The sequence below is a fragment of the Poeciliopsis prolifica genome, unplaced genomic scaffold (assembly GCF_027474105.1).
Source record: "Poeciliopsis prolifica strain line A6 unplaced genomic scaffold, Auburn_PproV2 SCAFFOLD026, whole genome shotgun sequence".
NCBI lineage: Eukaryota > Metazoa > Chordata > Actinopteri > Cyprinodontiformes > Poeciliidae > Poeciliopsis > Poeciliopsis prolifica.
The window spans coordinates 5,320,746-5,336,517 of record NW_026562401.1 but is presented as its reverse complement, the minus strand read 5'-3'; the positions used below and the strand labels follow the sequence as shown (position 1 = coordinate 5,336,517).

At 39.2% G+C, this 15,772-nt stretch overlaps 1 protein-coding gene across 1 annotated transcript; it reads right to left on the bottom strand.

Annotated features, from left to right (window-relative positions):
• Positions 1 to 8,931: 8,931 nt before the first annotated feature.
• Positions 8,932 to 14,035, bottom strand: sbk3 (SH3 domain binding kinase family, member 3). Its single transcript, XM_055048187.1, has 4 exons — positions 13,568 to 14,035; positions 11,240 to 11,387; positions 10,707 to 10,909; positions 8,932 to 9,950 (listed from the first exon to the last, which is right to left on the bottom strand). Exons 1-4 carry the CDS (start codon positions 13,571 to 13,573, stop codon positions 9,162 to 9,164), a joined length of 1,146 nt encoding a protein of 381 aa, XP_054904162.1. The 5' UTR covers positions 13,574 to 14,035; the 3' UTR covers positions 8,932 to 9,161.
• Positions 14,036 to 15,772: the final 1,737 nt, after the last annotated feature.

Below are 15,772 nucleotides of genomic sequence, written 5' to 3'. Positions count from 1 at the left end.
ACTTTATGCTTCTCACAGTAATTTGCTAGAAATTTGGCTCATTCCTCCAGACAGAACTCGTGCAACTGAATCAGGTTTATAGGCCAACTTGCTCACACATCTTTTTATGTTGCTACTTTGGAGAAATGGCTTCTTTCTCTGAGTTCAGTGTAACAGCATTCAAATGTTTCAGTTGAACTAAGTCATCAGGATTCACAATATATTGACTTTATTTTCATCAAGTAGCTGAAGTTTTTTTTCTTTCTTTTTTTAGCTGCTAGGATTACACAATGTTTTTGTGTAAAAATAAATACAAAAACCAAGGTATGTTTCCTATCTTGTGATATTATGTGGGGATTGCAAGTACCAAATACTTGTGGGTAGATGTTGCCTATGTTTGTGATACTTTGCACAAACAGTAGGTGGCGCAATGCACATACAAAATATATCTTGCTTAAAGGACTAGTGGTCCATTCATATTCAGCAGTCTTGCAACTTTCATTTTTACTGTATCTTTGAAAGAAAAAACAGTAAATGAAAAAGGTTTTATGCTCACATTATAATCATTTCAGTTTTCAAACTGAGTTCACGTCAGATTTGGTTTCTGCTGAAGCTGAAATTGTTGATTATTTGTGCTATTTTTAAGTGAGTTGTATCTCATGATTGAGGATGTTCCATAAATTAGATTTGAACAGAATACCAGTATATTACTGACTGACCCAGTCTGCGCTAACTGATAACCTGTTTTGTTTTGTGTTGTTGAATTTAGCTATCTGAAATATTTCACAGCCTCGGTGATACCGTCTTCAGTCTTGCTCTTTGCTTAGAAATGAAGTCCTGTCACATCAATGAATCACTTGTGTTGCTTATGATGGATGCCTGCTGTATATTTTACGTGTGAATTAGGACCGAGGGTGAAAATTTCAGCATTCATATGCATCGGAACATGATAGAATACGATCTCACCATCTTCATGGTTTTTTCTAATCATCACCTGAACGTCTGGGAATTAAATTCTTTATGCACAATGCATGAGGAATGTCAGGGGGTTAAAATATTAGCTGAATTAATAAAAAAAATGAAACAAAAATGGGTCGACCATCTGTTATTTGGAGCCTCTCCAAGCATCGGGAATCTCCAAGCATCGGGAATGAGGAGTTGTATTAAATCTTCACCAGTGCAGATTAAGTGCCTGCATAGTTTAGCATGACAGTAAGACACAGCACTGCTAGCCTGCCACAACATTAAAGTAGCACAATGTTGTAGTAGGACTCTGTCTTCAACATGTCAAATAAATGTAAGTAAGTAAGTAAAACGTATTGATCTAGTTACAGACAGTAAAATCACAAAGTGTTTCACAAAGACAAGAATAAAATCAAGAATAAGAATATTGTGGCAGCTTGAATGAGCAAAAGGTGAAATTACCAGGATATGCTATTTTCTTAAAACTTTTGTTAAATATATGTATTTTTTATTTACTAAAACTTTCACTTTGTCACTAAAATATCAAGCTTCTCCGCCTTCTCCCAGTGCTCCCAGTGCTAATTTCAGGAATACACACCTTAATCAGGAACTACCAATCAGGAGGAGGGTGTTAGCATTGTCAATCCTCCTTGTATACAAGCTCACCTTTTCTCTTTGCTGCACTACAGCTAGTTCACCACAACAGAGCCTGCCAGGAAAAACATTTTTCCTACTTTTCCAAAAACAAAAACAAAAAACTCAAATAAATCATTTTGAAATCTATTTACATTTCATGAACAGACCTATGGCCTTTCTATTTTGTGCTAGTTAGTTAGCATAAACATCGATGTTGGCAAGTAAACATTTTTTTCTCTAATGGTAAGTTGTTTCTCCACGATTAACATGTGAAGCAGAGCTACGAGATTGATTGACAACACTAAGATCTTCCTCCTGGCTCTGATTGGTTGTGTTTGACCAGGAGCCCTTATAATAATAGCAGCACTGGGAAGAAGTGGAGAAGTTAGACTTGTTTTCACTGATTATCTGTCTCATTTTATACTACAGTGACATAGTGACAGTTTTAACAACAATGCAAAAATCTTGTGTTTCATAAAAGTTACATGGCAGTAAAATACAGCTTTAAAGCCATGTATGTTTGTAGCAATTTTTAATGTGAGGCACACAAGTGTGACTGAGGTAGGCTCCTGTTCCCGTAAGAAACATTTAATAGCAATCAAAGTAAACAGTTGAGTTTGCACAGAAACCTTTAATTGTGTTAGTTATGTAACAGTGTGATAACCATGTTTCAATCAGTCCAATGAAATATGACAATAACTGAAGCACAGATGCGACTGTCGAAGGAACATGTTCTCCTCCTCTTGATCTGTGCAGGGTGTGTTTTCATGTTTATGCAAGTCAAGCCAAGAATTTCAAACAGCAAAGATCACATTTGTTCACTTATTCCAATTACAGTTCAGTTATATAATTTTTATCACACTTATTTCTGTTGGTAGGTTTGGCATGTTGTTCTTTAAAACACTGGTGGAAATGACACCGTGCTTATACTGCATTTCTAGATGGTTTCTGATCCATCATGAGCTGCGATAAGTTCCTCTGTCACCGGCTTGAGCCTCCTGGAATATCCTCTTCTTGAGTGTACAAGTAATCATGGTATGACATGCAAAAGGCATCCGTAGAGCAGCAGCAGTGGTAGGGATATGTTGGTTTTATCTGCAGAACTTGGCATTCATACCATTTGAAATATTTCACATTTTATCACGTAACATCCACAAGCTTGAATATGTTTTACGAGGGTCCTACGTCATAGACCAACAGAGAATAGCTCAGAACTGTGAGTGAAAGAAAGAGTATGGTTTGCATTTTTTATTTGCTTGCAGATTTTCAGATCCAGAAACAGATTTTTTGTTGTGCATTCTTCTTTCCAAAATAGCTCAAGCTCAGTAAGATTGGATGAAGGTCTATTTTAAAGTCTTAATTAAATCATTGCGACTGACACTTTGATGCAAACCATTTGTTTCGATCAGACTGAATTTTTTGTGGTGTTCTCGTACTGGAAGGTGAACCTCTGGTACAGTCTCTAGTTGTTTGCTGTCTCATTCAAGTTTTTATTCAGGATTGGTGTCTATTTAGTTTTTCCAGTGTAAGGCTAGTTTTCTTGGCCATCATGTCATCATCGGTGGCAATGCTAACTGGCCTTAACATTCATGGGAGGCTCCTTTCTCGTGAACAAGCCGAAGCGTAGCAAAGAGCAAAGGGAGGATGTGATTGACAGCACCAATCAGAACCACAACCTGGTTCTGATTGGTTGATTTATTTTTTGTCTCATATGAGGAGATATTGGCAGTTTTACTAACCATGTAAAAAAAAAAAACATTTTGTTTGTAAAAGTTACACACTGCATCTTTAACAAGAGAAAACTTATAATGACTGTAGGTAAAAAGGGACACAAAAAAGTTTGGCAGGGGCAGAGCAATGGACATAACAAGGAAAACGAAGCAAGGAACCAGTGGAGAACAATGAGAACCAAGAAACTTATAAATGATGGAGAGGTAAACTTGAAAAAACAAGTATAAGCATCAATCAGAGGAAGATGAAAACAGCTGGAGAGTGTGTGCAGAAAGGAATCAGAAGTTAGACGACAGGAGTGAAGGGGAGGAAACAGCAGACTGACCTGAGGGAAGGTGAATAATAAATACAAAGAGCTGAACTGGGTCTAGAAAAGGTAAAGATAAAGGTAAAAAAATAACTGTTCAAACAGCAAATAAATCCAAAAGGCCAAAAAATAAACCTAACAAAAAAATAAAGTAACACAAGAAAACGAACTGACATGGAAAGAGTAAATGCACAATGCATAAATGATCAACACCAAAACAGGAATGAACGTGTCTCACGACGGTCTAATCCCAGCTCACGTTCCCTATTAGTGAGTGAACAATCCATCGCTTGGTGAATTCTGCTTCACAATGATAGTCGACATCGAAGGATCAAACAGTGATGTCGCCATGAACGCTTGACCGCCACAAGCCAATTATCCCTGTGGTAACATTTCTGACTGGGAATTTCAAAAGGCAGCTGGATGGATAGTTTTTTATTTTATTTTTGGGAATCAGAATAAAGAGTTGAATATTGATGTATAAATTATTTGTCTTTCACCTAACAATCGCAAGCTTTTTGTTTTGTTTGTCTTATAAAATCCACATACGATTCATGGAAGTTTAAGGTTGAAAAGTGATATAATGTGAGACACTTCCTTGTTGCCTCGCAACAATGAACACTTTGTTTTCTAACAAAGTGTTTAAACCACCACACATGTGAAATAAGCTGTTCTTTAGGCAGTTCTTTTGAGGCTTTGAGACTCAAAAGAACTGGCTAATGTTCTAGTTGTAAATACTCAAAGAAAATATTAACGTATTCACTACTTAAAGCTGCAGTGTAACTTTTATTTAAAAAAATAAAAGTTATTATTTACATATTAAATTATGTAAATAATTTTAACGAATTATTTACATTAATTCATTAAAAGCTCAAGAGCCGGGCGTCAATTCATGCGATGATGAAAGCGAGTGTAAGGCCATCGATTCTGACCTTTTGTCTCAGAAACCCGGGTACAGCTGCTGCGGGTCGGAAACCTGATCTGATCGGCTTCTGTGGACTCGACCAATATAAATATTGCCACACATACCCCTGAAGTTTGGGACGACGTTGCTGTCACTGGCTTCTGCTCTGGCTGCTTGGCTCAAGAGGAACACACTCATCATCCCCTTGACATATTGGGGCTACATTGAATCTGGGGACAGCTTGAGGGGGGCTCTAACAAGGTCGACCCGGTCAGGCCGATGACAGCTTGACAGATGGGGGCAGACTAAGCAAAAGGAAGGTTGTGTAGAGGCAGGTGGGGTGGATCGGATCGACATGGCAGTCCACTCAAGGCGCTCCCACGTGAGAAACAAAAAGAGCTGAGACAGGTCAAAGAAAGAGATGAGTAAATGAGTCAGGTGGGACAGCTAGGATGCATTAAACAAGCATGCCAGACTGTAAACAGCAGATAATTTCCCTACTTGTTTATTAGTTGGAAGGCATGGCAGGACCCACGCCAGAGCGTCATGCATCGCAACCTGCTTCATTCTCACCGTGGCACACGCCTTACTTCCTCCTCTTCTCTTCTGCAGTCCTGACATTCAGTTTAATTTAATGAGGTGCAGGAGTTCTCGTAAACAAAATCAGAAATTATTCATAGCTGTTAATCTCTGCAATTGATTGATAATTGAGTCGTTTTCCAGTTGCATTTCTACAAGCAGCTGGGTAACAAAGAAAGTTCCTGATATTTTTCTTACACCTACTGAAATACTATTTTGCTGCTCTCTGGGTGTCATTTTTATAAGAGGTTCATATGAGATTCTTTTTTCCAAAATATGTTGCATTTTTGGCCACTTTCTGGCTATTTTTATTTGTATCCACTCTACTGTTCTGAATTTTTAAATAAATAAAGTACTGCCATCTAAAATAAGCCAAGCATGGTTGAATTATTTACATAAATTCATTAAAAGCTCAAGAGCCTAAAAAGTATTAACTTTTACGAGTAAGTGTTCCTCCCACCAGTGCCATGAGATCATAGTCCTGTTGACATTACAAAAATAAATGCGAGTGTCTTTGGTGTCCTGTTAAGATTGTGTGTCCCTCATATTTGCGGACCTGAAAGAACATCCAAAAGTAAATCAAGCCGCCTCTGCCCAACACGGGATTTTTGCTCGAGCTCCAGCAGTCCGAGCGACTGGCTGTCCCTGTTTCTCCTGTTTTCCTAATCCCAGGTACTGTCTGTCCTGCTGGCATTCCAGCAGATTTGCACCTCGATCAGCATCTTTGCATCGGCTCTCTGCAGCCTCTGCGGCTGACAGCATGTGTTTCCACTTGTCAGGCCTTGCTTCTCCTTTTACTCCACAACTGAGTGTCACACGAGCCTTGTTGCTTCTCTGTTTTCTCCGAAAACAGAGTATCTGTTACAGTGACCGTCGATTTTCGGAGATGCAGAGCACCACAAACATACACCCAACTGTTAACTTGGTCACATTTTGTTATGTTGTAAACAGAATTTTTTTTTTCTAAAATTTGTGAAATTTTATGAGATACAAAGTGGCCTGTATTTTATTCCAGTTTTGGACTGGAATAAAAATGGCGTTATTAAGAAAAAAACTGAAAGTATGGCATGCTTCCTGTATTCAAATAATAACACTAAATAAAATCCATAGCAACCATTTGCCTTCAGAAATAAATTAGTAAACAGAGTCAACTAAATCCAGTTGAGAATCCACAGAAAAACTTGAGAATTGATGGTAACAGACACTTCATATCCAAACTGACTGAAGCTGTGTTGCAAATCAGAATAGGCAAGTCTTCATGAATCATGTTCCAGTTGACCTGCACCTGTAGTTTAATGTTGTTTTGGAGATTTATGTCAGGGGTGGTAAAGTGTATGACAGACCTGTCAGATTATAATTTCCAATAGAATAGAGTAGAATCTGTTATTGTCTCTCAGTGGGGAAAGGGAAGAGTAGCAGGATCAAAGTGACGAGCAGGAGATTCATAAAGTATGTAAAACTGTGAAAAACAAAATTTTGAATAATATGGTGTACTCACTCCACAAATAATATTTCTGAGCAGTTATCAGAAACATCATACTCTGATACGAGGAATTTGCAGCTGAGAAGAATAATTTTTTTAAAATTACAAAAATCTGCAGGTGTATTTATGCATTTAAAGAAATAGACCATTTACAATTTATGAAAATAAAACTGTGAAAATACCAGCAAGGATGTAAGCACCTATTGAGTTTGTTAGGAGGAGTGATGGCTATAGGGTCTTACAGCTGCTGGGAGGAAGGATCTCTTCTGCCACCGCTTAGGATGCAGCAATTTGTCACGGAAGTAGCTCCTTTAAATTCATTTTAATTCCACTTCTCAAGTATGCACTGCTTTGTGTCTGTCATTTGAAGTACAACACACTGACATTCATGGTAAAAAATGTGTAAAGATCAGCTAACATCCTGTTTTCAATATTCACTCTGCACTTTACAGACAGAGCTGCAGAGGTTGAATGTATAAGAGGAAGACAATATGCAGGACAAAGGTCAGAGGCAAAATGTGAGAAACATCAAAAATCTGTGTGAGAAAGAAAAAAATCTGCATAAGATCTGGAAGTTAAAGCACAACAGAGGTCAAAGGTAATGATTTGAGTGTTCTACCAGATTGTGTTGCCGCGAGCTTCTGGACGCCGAGAAGGCCTCGCTTCTGCATGTGCAGGCCTGCAGTGTGCAGATAGTCAGAGAAGTGATGATGTGCACGCCATGTGAATGGATGGGCCTGAGATCTATTTATAAATCCATCTGGAGTGGCCCTTAGCAGGAGTTAGCAGACCTCATTGGCACACACACACTGCACATTAACAGTTCCTACTAGCAGGGAACCGCTCCAAACTGAAATGGTGATATTGTTCACGTTGCTTAATGGAATGTAAGGCTAAATTTAATTGAGTTCCTCCTAAAGCAGGTAATTGTTTATTGTATTTGGTGCCAAAATCATGTGGAATTGCAGCTAATATTAAATCATGGCTAATTTTGGGTTTGTAAGAGTGCAAGAAATAACATTTCTGAGTCTAAATGTTAGGATTTCAATCATCCTGTCTGTATTTATCACTATTTTCTATGGGGGACTTTAAGCTTTGAAATTAATTAAGCATCTTGGCTCTTTGTTCACAGCTAGCTATGAATCATATCAGCAGCACACAGATTTGGATGAAGAGCAAGATGGTAATAATATCATGATGTATTGTTCACTCCAATTTTAGATGTGCCTTTGCTGTTGAGCTGCACCTGTTGCTCCATCAAATCCAAGATTTCACCAGACTCCACCAATGTGCAGTTTGTAGAAACTATGTTTTATCCATATACAGTACGTGCAAATATATATTTGAGTCATTTATTGACTTGCGGCCTGAAAAGTAAATGTTAGCACTGCTGTAGAAATGCTGAATTGTGGAAAAATGGTCCTGGGTTCGGATCTCAATCAAGGCTTTTCTGTGGGAAGCTTGCAGGTTTTCCTTCTGCAGAGTTTCTAGTCACTCCCAGAATGCTTCCAAGCGTACTTATAACATCAAACTTTTTCACATTTTGTCAAGTTGCAACTATAGATCAAGGTTTTTTATTGGGATATGAACCAACAGACCAACAAAAAGTAGTGCACATTCTGGAAATGAAGTCAAATGTTTGTAAAACCACCTTTTTATTGTATTTAGTCTTTTAGGTATCAGGTTTGTGAATCTCCAGATTGAAATTGTTGTTGTTTGCAAAAGGGCTCAAATTGAGTCATATCGGATGGAAATTGTCTGTGAACATCACTTTAAAGTATTCTCATATATTCTAACTTTGACTAGGCCACTCTAACAAATCAATATGCTTTGATCTACACTGTCCCATTGCAACTCTCTATTCCCAAGATGTGCTTGTACTCCGTGCATCAGCTCATCAACCCCAGCCAGCTTCCCTGAAGAGAATTGTTTCCACAGCATGATGCAGCCACCGTCATGAGTCAGAGTGAAACACAGTGTTGTGTTGGGTTATATGAAGTCTAATCTGGGGGAAAAAAACTAAATGTTTTGAATGTAGATATAAAAATTCAATATTCTGATTTCATCTAACCAGATGAGCTGGCGTGTTCACTGTTTGTGTGAAGAATTAAGAGGATTTATTGTAGTTTTTTTTTTAATCAGTAAAAGATCAGTGGAGTGTTCTACAAATGCTTTTTTTATTGCCAGACTCCCCAAACTGAGCGGTGGATCTCTGCAGCTCCTCAAGACCTACTCTGTGCCTCTTGGCTGCTTCTTTGAATGACCCCACTGTGCAAAGTTTAGCTGAGTATGTAAAATGTGGTGGCTCATACTGAATATTGAGACCATGAAAGGTTAAAGAAATTCTTGGAGAATTATTTTATTAAAACATTTTTACCAGAGCTGTTTGTATGCAACACAAAAGAGCTGATCATCTGACCAAATTCAAATCCTTCCTATTGAATTGATTCATAAGAACACACACAAAACAAACCAGCAATACATATAGAAGTGAAAGTGAAACCTGGATGGAGAATATTTACAAACATATGTAAAAAGCAGCACCTTATACATTTCAATTGAAGCATTATCTTCAAAACTCATCTCTCTCCTCTTCCTTCTCTGAGGAGCTCCTCCTCCACGCCTCCTCTTTCTCTTACACTCCTGGCCTCCTTCTCTACCTCCTCCTTCCTCCTCTGCTCCTCTCTCGCAGTCTCCATGAGCCACGGACCACCCAGGTAGCTGAGGATCTCCTCCGGGCTCCCTCTCTGTTTGGGGTCGGGATGAAGAAGCTCCTTTAAAAGAGTCAACACTAGAGGGCTGAGGCCCTCAAACTGTGAGGGAGGAGGGTTGCTTTTCTGCTTCTGCACCATGATTTGGAAACTGTCAGCCTCCTGAATACACCCTGTTTTGTCCTCATTTTTTTCAGCCTCGCGATCAAACCACGCCTTGTATTTACGGTAGCCAGGGTCGTCGTGCGTGCTCTCCTCCCAGGGGAAGCAGCCGGTCAGCAGGCAGTAGACGAGCACGCCGAGGGCCCAGCTGTCAATACAGGGCTGCACCGTTATCCAAATGTCCTCCAGCTCCCGCTCCACCTCTTCCACCTCCATCCCCTCCCCGACCCTCCTCTCCATCTCTTTCTCAAGCGCCTTTTCAGGTTCGACCTCAGGGGTGCAGAACGGAGACTCGTACCAAACGGCTCGGACTTTGGTGCCGACGGGTCGGGTCAGGCCAAAGTCTCCCAGTTTGACCCAGCGACAGGATCTGTCACACAGGAAGATGTTCTCGGGCTTGATGTCGCGGTGAACGAACCCCAGGGAGTGAAGATATGTGACAGCGCCGCTCAGCTGGGACATCACCCTCTGGACGCAGTCCTCGTCCACCCCGACCTAAAGCACACAGAGCATCCTGATCATCTACTCTCTAAAATCTAATTAGTTCACCTCACTTGAAAAAATTATAAAATTAATTAATAATTTACACATTATACATTTCCCAGCTCTGTCATTGGCAACTGAGTAACATAATTTACACCCCCCAAACTCAACAGGACAGATAACTGTCCAGTGCAAATAGGACAGGGTTGAAAGATTTCATCTGCATGAGACTAGAACCATAAAATTACAACAAAAAAGGCACCTGGAAAGTCTCTCCCATTAGCTTTGCTTTGATTCTCGCTATTCTTCCAAATGAGAACCATAGTTTTCCACTCATATGGGGTTTTTCTTCTTAGTATTTTGGCAAAACATGCACTTTTCTCCTCATGGGTGGACGATTGATCTGACACGTCTTGGAGGTCCTCAGCAGCGCCTTACTGAGAATCAAATCTACGTCACTACAACAGCCGGTGACGCTCTTGGAAATCCCTGCTTCTCCTAAAGCAAGCTGCCCTTTGTCTTATCTGCTCTCTGCTGTGATGCTAGCAGAGGCACAAACACAGAAATAGATGCACTGGGGGGATCTTATCAGGCTTGTCTCAAGTTTTTACTGGCATTATAAGAGCTCAGAGCGAGTGGATCAGCAGAAACACAGATGGTGTTTGTTGTAACCATCACAGCTTCTGCATGTCTGCCATGCAGATTTGGAAAATGTGAATTTTTATGATATGTTTTTGCATATCTATGTTTTCTGGGCTTCAAACTGACCTCTGACACAACAACGCTGTAGAGATCCCCATACAGACAGGCTTGCTGTGCAAAAACATAGTAGGTCGGTGTGGAGAAGAAGATGCCCAGGGCCCTGGTCAGAGAGGGATGGGTGCAGTAAGCGAGGGAGAGGTTGTACTCCCTGAGGAAAGAGGTGAGTGAGGTGGACTTCCGCGGGAAGAACTTCAGAGCCATCGGAGTTCCTGGTGGGAATTAAAGCAATGTTGAAGGTTTTGAATTGAAGTAGACTATTTGAAACCTGTCATCATTTATGCATCGCAAGTGCTGCCCAATGCTGACACTGTAAGCAAATATAATCCCCCTCCCCTCAGAGCAACTTTGCTTCGTGGCTTTGCTCCAGCTGCTGCAACTCTATCCAGAGGAATTTTTCAGAGCCATTCATTACAGTTACAGAAGCACTAAAGATTAAATGAACTCCTGCAAAGGCTTACCAAACAGACATACTGTCTTAATTAGAGAGAAAACAACCCCCCTGCATCCTGTACTTCACACTCTTACAGTCATTCACTGACCTCTCTTCCTGTGCAATGCCAGCATGACCTTTCCATATGATCCCTCTCCCAGGAGCTTCAGCACCTGAAAGTGCTTTGACACCTTCAGACTGGGCAGGGACTGTGCTGACAGAAAACATAGCTCGTCGAGTTCCTTGGCTGCCTCGGCCTGGAAGGTTGCGTGCAAACAGACACACAAATCCAGATTCTGTGACGGAGCTGTGAGATTTGATTCCGTAGCATCCAGAGAAATTAGATCTTCAGTTTGATCAGCATTTGATGATAGATAACGTAAGACAAACGAAGTGCGACTCCATGGCTGCACATTCTGGAGCACGGCATGAACCTGCAACACGACAAGACCTGGAAAACAGGTTTCATGTGTCTTATTGATTGCAAAATTATTCATTTCTCTGGTTGCAGGCAATGATCCTTGACTAGCAGCTGGCAGCAAGATTAATGGAACATATTGTGTTATTTTACTTTCTGCTAATCTCGTTTGATCTTCCCTGATGTTTACAATAGGCAAGACTAATTCCTGTCATGTCTCTTTGGGACAATCAGACCATTTGGCTCTGTCATTCAGCCACTATGTCCATCATCAGTCTTTGTCTCATCCCCAGTGATTTCCTTTGAAGTAGAGCCTCCACACAACATAAACCGGGTGTCAACAGCTTAGAAATCCAGCTTAACACAAAATATGAGGTGATCAAAGATGGCTGGCATGTTTTTATGTGTGACCTTTCACATGTTGTGTAACCAAGCGACGAATCTCAAATACACCGTTGCCTACATAGTTGTGGAAATAATTATCGCCCAGGTATCAAGCAGTAAGTCCTGTTTTAGCTCAATTAGAGCAATGAAGGTGGCTCCATAAGAAGGTCAGCTGATGCAAAATGACACTGAAGGTTTACTTTGCAATTTTAAAATGAGTTGCTGTGCACAACAAAAGTATTGATTATTGAAGTTTTTCAACATCAGAACCACAGACTTCACTGCGTCTTAAAATTGGAATTTTACATAAACAAAAATGATTGTGAATTAATAGGAAACGAGCACATGGTTTTCAATTTCTCCTTTTTTGTACAAGTAGAAATGTCCCTATTTTCTCTGATGCTTCTAGATAACCTTAAATAAACTTCCAGAAGTCACTTGGATAGTAAATAACACCTGTGTGTTGAATTTACGGGGAATGACAGTGAATTATTTCTCCAAGTCTTTCTTTGGATTCTCACTTGGATTTAGGTCTAAACTTTGACTCACTCTGACACATAAATCAGCTTTCATTGTAGCTCTAGTTGTATGTTCAGGGTTATTGTCCTTCTTAAAGGGGAACATGTGTCCTTTCCTTCCTTTAAGGAGCCTCATCTGTCTTTCCTTCAACTTTAACCAGCTGCCATGCTCCCAACAGCTTGCTTAATCACTTCAAACACCTATTAAAATACACTGAGGTTTGAGATTGTAATGTGTCAAAATATAGAAGTTCAAGTGAGACTTTTACACAAAACTGTATATCAGCTTTTTGTTACTTCAAAAATAAATGAATAGATCAGATGTAAAGCTTCAACCAGTTTGAAAGACAAATGTCGCCTTGATATGATCGATTGTGCTAAGAATTATGCCTCTCCAGAACGTTTTTCAGACCTTCAAGATGTTATAAAAACTATACTTTTACTACTACCTAATAGCTAGAAAGGAAAATATAAAATATATGCATGCGACTTAACTTTAAACAAGAATTTCAGATTGTATTCATATATTCATTTGTATTTTTAAACAGGTTTAGGATTAAACTGTTCTTGAATATCTATCAATTTTAGATCATTTTCATCAAACCATAAATATGGGTTGCTGCTGTCTGCTTTTTACATTACTCATTTGCTCTTTATTTCTCTTACAGCAATAAAAACAAAGTTGTTCTGTAACTTTATGGTCGATTTAAAGTAGATCAAACTTTAGCTTGCAGATCACTTTGCTTTTTCATCTGAGCTGGTGCAGAATCAGTATACAGTTTTATCAGGAGGACTTCATCACTTCTTAAATGCTTCATATTTGTCACCACTAACAAGTGCTAAAGGATTTTAATACCATTCCTGACAAAGCTAATTCTTTTAACACAGTTGAAGGAGGCATTAAAGATCTAAAGCCTCTAGTTGAAACATTAAAATACTTTTTGCAATAGCTAGCAATCAGCGCAACGCCTGCATGCTGTCTTAGTGTACAGCTGCAAAATCACTCTGCACAATGAATATGCATAGCAAAACACACATATGTGCAAAATGTCTAATCTTTTGCATTAGTGCTCACACAATTTGCCACAAACAGACAAGAACAATCTTTAATACTTACTGTCATTTCTGGTTCTCTGTTCAGGTTCTCTGTTCAGTTTGTCTCGACTATTTTCATTATCTAAACGAGACTTCTCTTACCTCTGTGTTTGATGCTGAAAATATGTAGTACGTCTGCTGCTAAACTGATATTTAAACTGGAATTAAAGCTTGTATTTTAGGCTTAGCTCTGTTGATCCACGCAGCTGCCTTGCAGATACGCTCTTAGATGTTTATGGAAACCCAGACATTGGCCGTGTGCATCTCCCCTGGGGAGATACACACTCCAAACTCTCCCTCTCTCTCTTTTCCCACTCCTGTGTCAACACTTTCTCTCCCGTGTTGTTCTGGCAAACATGCGACAACCAGCTACAAAGTATTTCAAACGTCTCCTTCACAGTCCCTACTCGCCCCCCTCACACACTCACTGCGTTGCACTGATTTTACTGGATCCAATATCCTGAAGACTGTTTCTCATTTTCTTTCATTCCAGCTGTCACTCACGTTGTGCCCTTCTGCTCCCTGCCCCTCCTCCTTTATTTCCACATCTCTTTACAACCTTGTCAGTAACTGCGTGTCACTGAAATTCCCCATGCTGTCTAGGATTCCTGTTATAATCGACGGGTATGCTGGAATGGCTGGAAGAGGCCATCAAGCTAGTTCTCTGATCCCTGAATAATTACTGGGATTATATTATAATATTTAAACCTCTTTATTGCATATTAGAGTAATCACTATTGATTATTGTCTTGTTTTCATTTATTAAATACTAATATTATCAATATCACAAGTATCTGTTTATGTTTTCTCTTTAGTATTATAATAATAATTTAACTTTTTTATGTGTGATTAAAACATAAATAAATTGTATATATGTATGTAATAGTATGGGTCATTTTGTATTTGTCAAAATCAGCTTCGCTCAATTTACCAGCACTGAATAAAAACAGTTTAAAACCAGAAACTAAATAATTTTTAAAATGTGTTTTGTATTATTAAATAGATATTTTTTAGCCATATGTAAAAGCCAGTTTTATCTTATTTCTGTATTCATGTCATGATGTATCTTCAAACGAAAAGTTTTATACATTTGACACTTTGTTTTCTTTGCAGCACATCAGTTCAGGGTTGGTTTCACATGATACATTTGGTATCAGTTTTTATCTGTTTCTCTGTTTCCTCCTTTACTCTTTACAATTTTTAGCATAAAACCTGCCCGTCTTTATTGCATTTTGTTTGCATTTTATTGCCCGTCAGCTCAAACTGACATGGCCAACAGCTGACATCATAAAACCAAGCTTTGTCAAACCCAACTTCATACTTTCCTTGTTAGCACCAGCTGCAGGTCAGGCCCCTCCTGCAGCTCCCATGGCTTTAACACCCTCTTCTTCTTTCCGTCCACCCCAGTAAAGTTCACTCATACGTACAAGCTACGGTACTATTATTGCCACCGGCCTGACGGCTGCGCATTATGTAACCCAAACACAAGCTGCCATTACAAGAGCCTGTCTCTGCTCGGGTTTCTAGCAGCACGTCTGTGTGTGTTCATATTCGTGCTTGCACTGTAGAGTTATTTGGCCCCTGTTGTGACAACCAGTCTTTACTGCTCCAAAACTAAACCCCACCTTTCTCCATTAATACAAGTTTAGCCGAACACAGTTGCTTTCATTCATGAAATCTGACATTTGTACTGATTGTAAAAATATACACACTGCTCACAGATGGGTAATGAGGCACAGAGGGATTTTCACATCTATACCACAAGGACAGTCTTTGTTGTCAGTCAAAGAATGTTAGATATTGGTTCACTTTCGTAACCAAAGTGTAACAAAGTGTTACAAAATGCAAAATGTGTAATGCTGGATGAGTTTTCATAATACAAATCAGTTCAAACAAGAGGTGGTGTCCAATAAATGTTTTTCATAGGATTTGAAATACATGCATACATGTGCAAAAGTCCAGTCAAACTTATTCCTTCACATTTTTCTTGTTTACTTTTAAGCTGGTGTAATTGGTAGTTTCTCTTAGGACTTTGGCTGCTTCCCTCCTCACAGCTGTGTGTTGTTGTTTTTTTTTTTTTACTTATGTTCAGTCATTTAATTCTCATTTATGAATTAAATATAAAAAGTACCTAGACTCAGCAAAGAAATTATATTTAATTATCTCTTGGCATATTTGTTTTCAAGATGAACAAAATTTTTTTTAAAGACAACACATTACAACTAAG

Coding starts and splice junctions, on each gene's coding strand:
- sbk3 (XM_055048187.1), bottom strand. Junction 10,910..11,239: donor GGCATTGCACAGGAAGAGAG/GTCAGTGAATGA, acceptor AATTCCCACCAG/GAACTCCGATGGCTCTGAAG. Junction 9,951..10,706: donor ACAGCGTTGTTGTGTCAGAG/GTCAGTTTGAAG, acceptor TGTGTGCTTTAG/GTCGGGGTGGACGAGGACTG.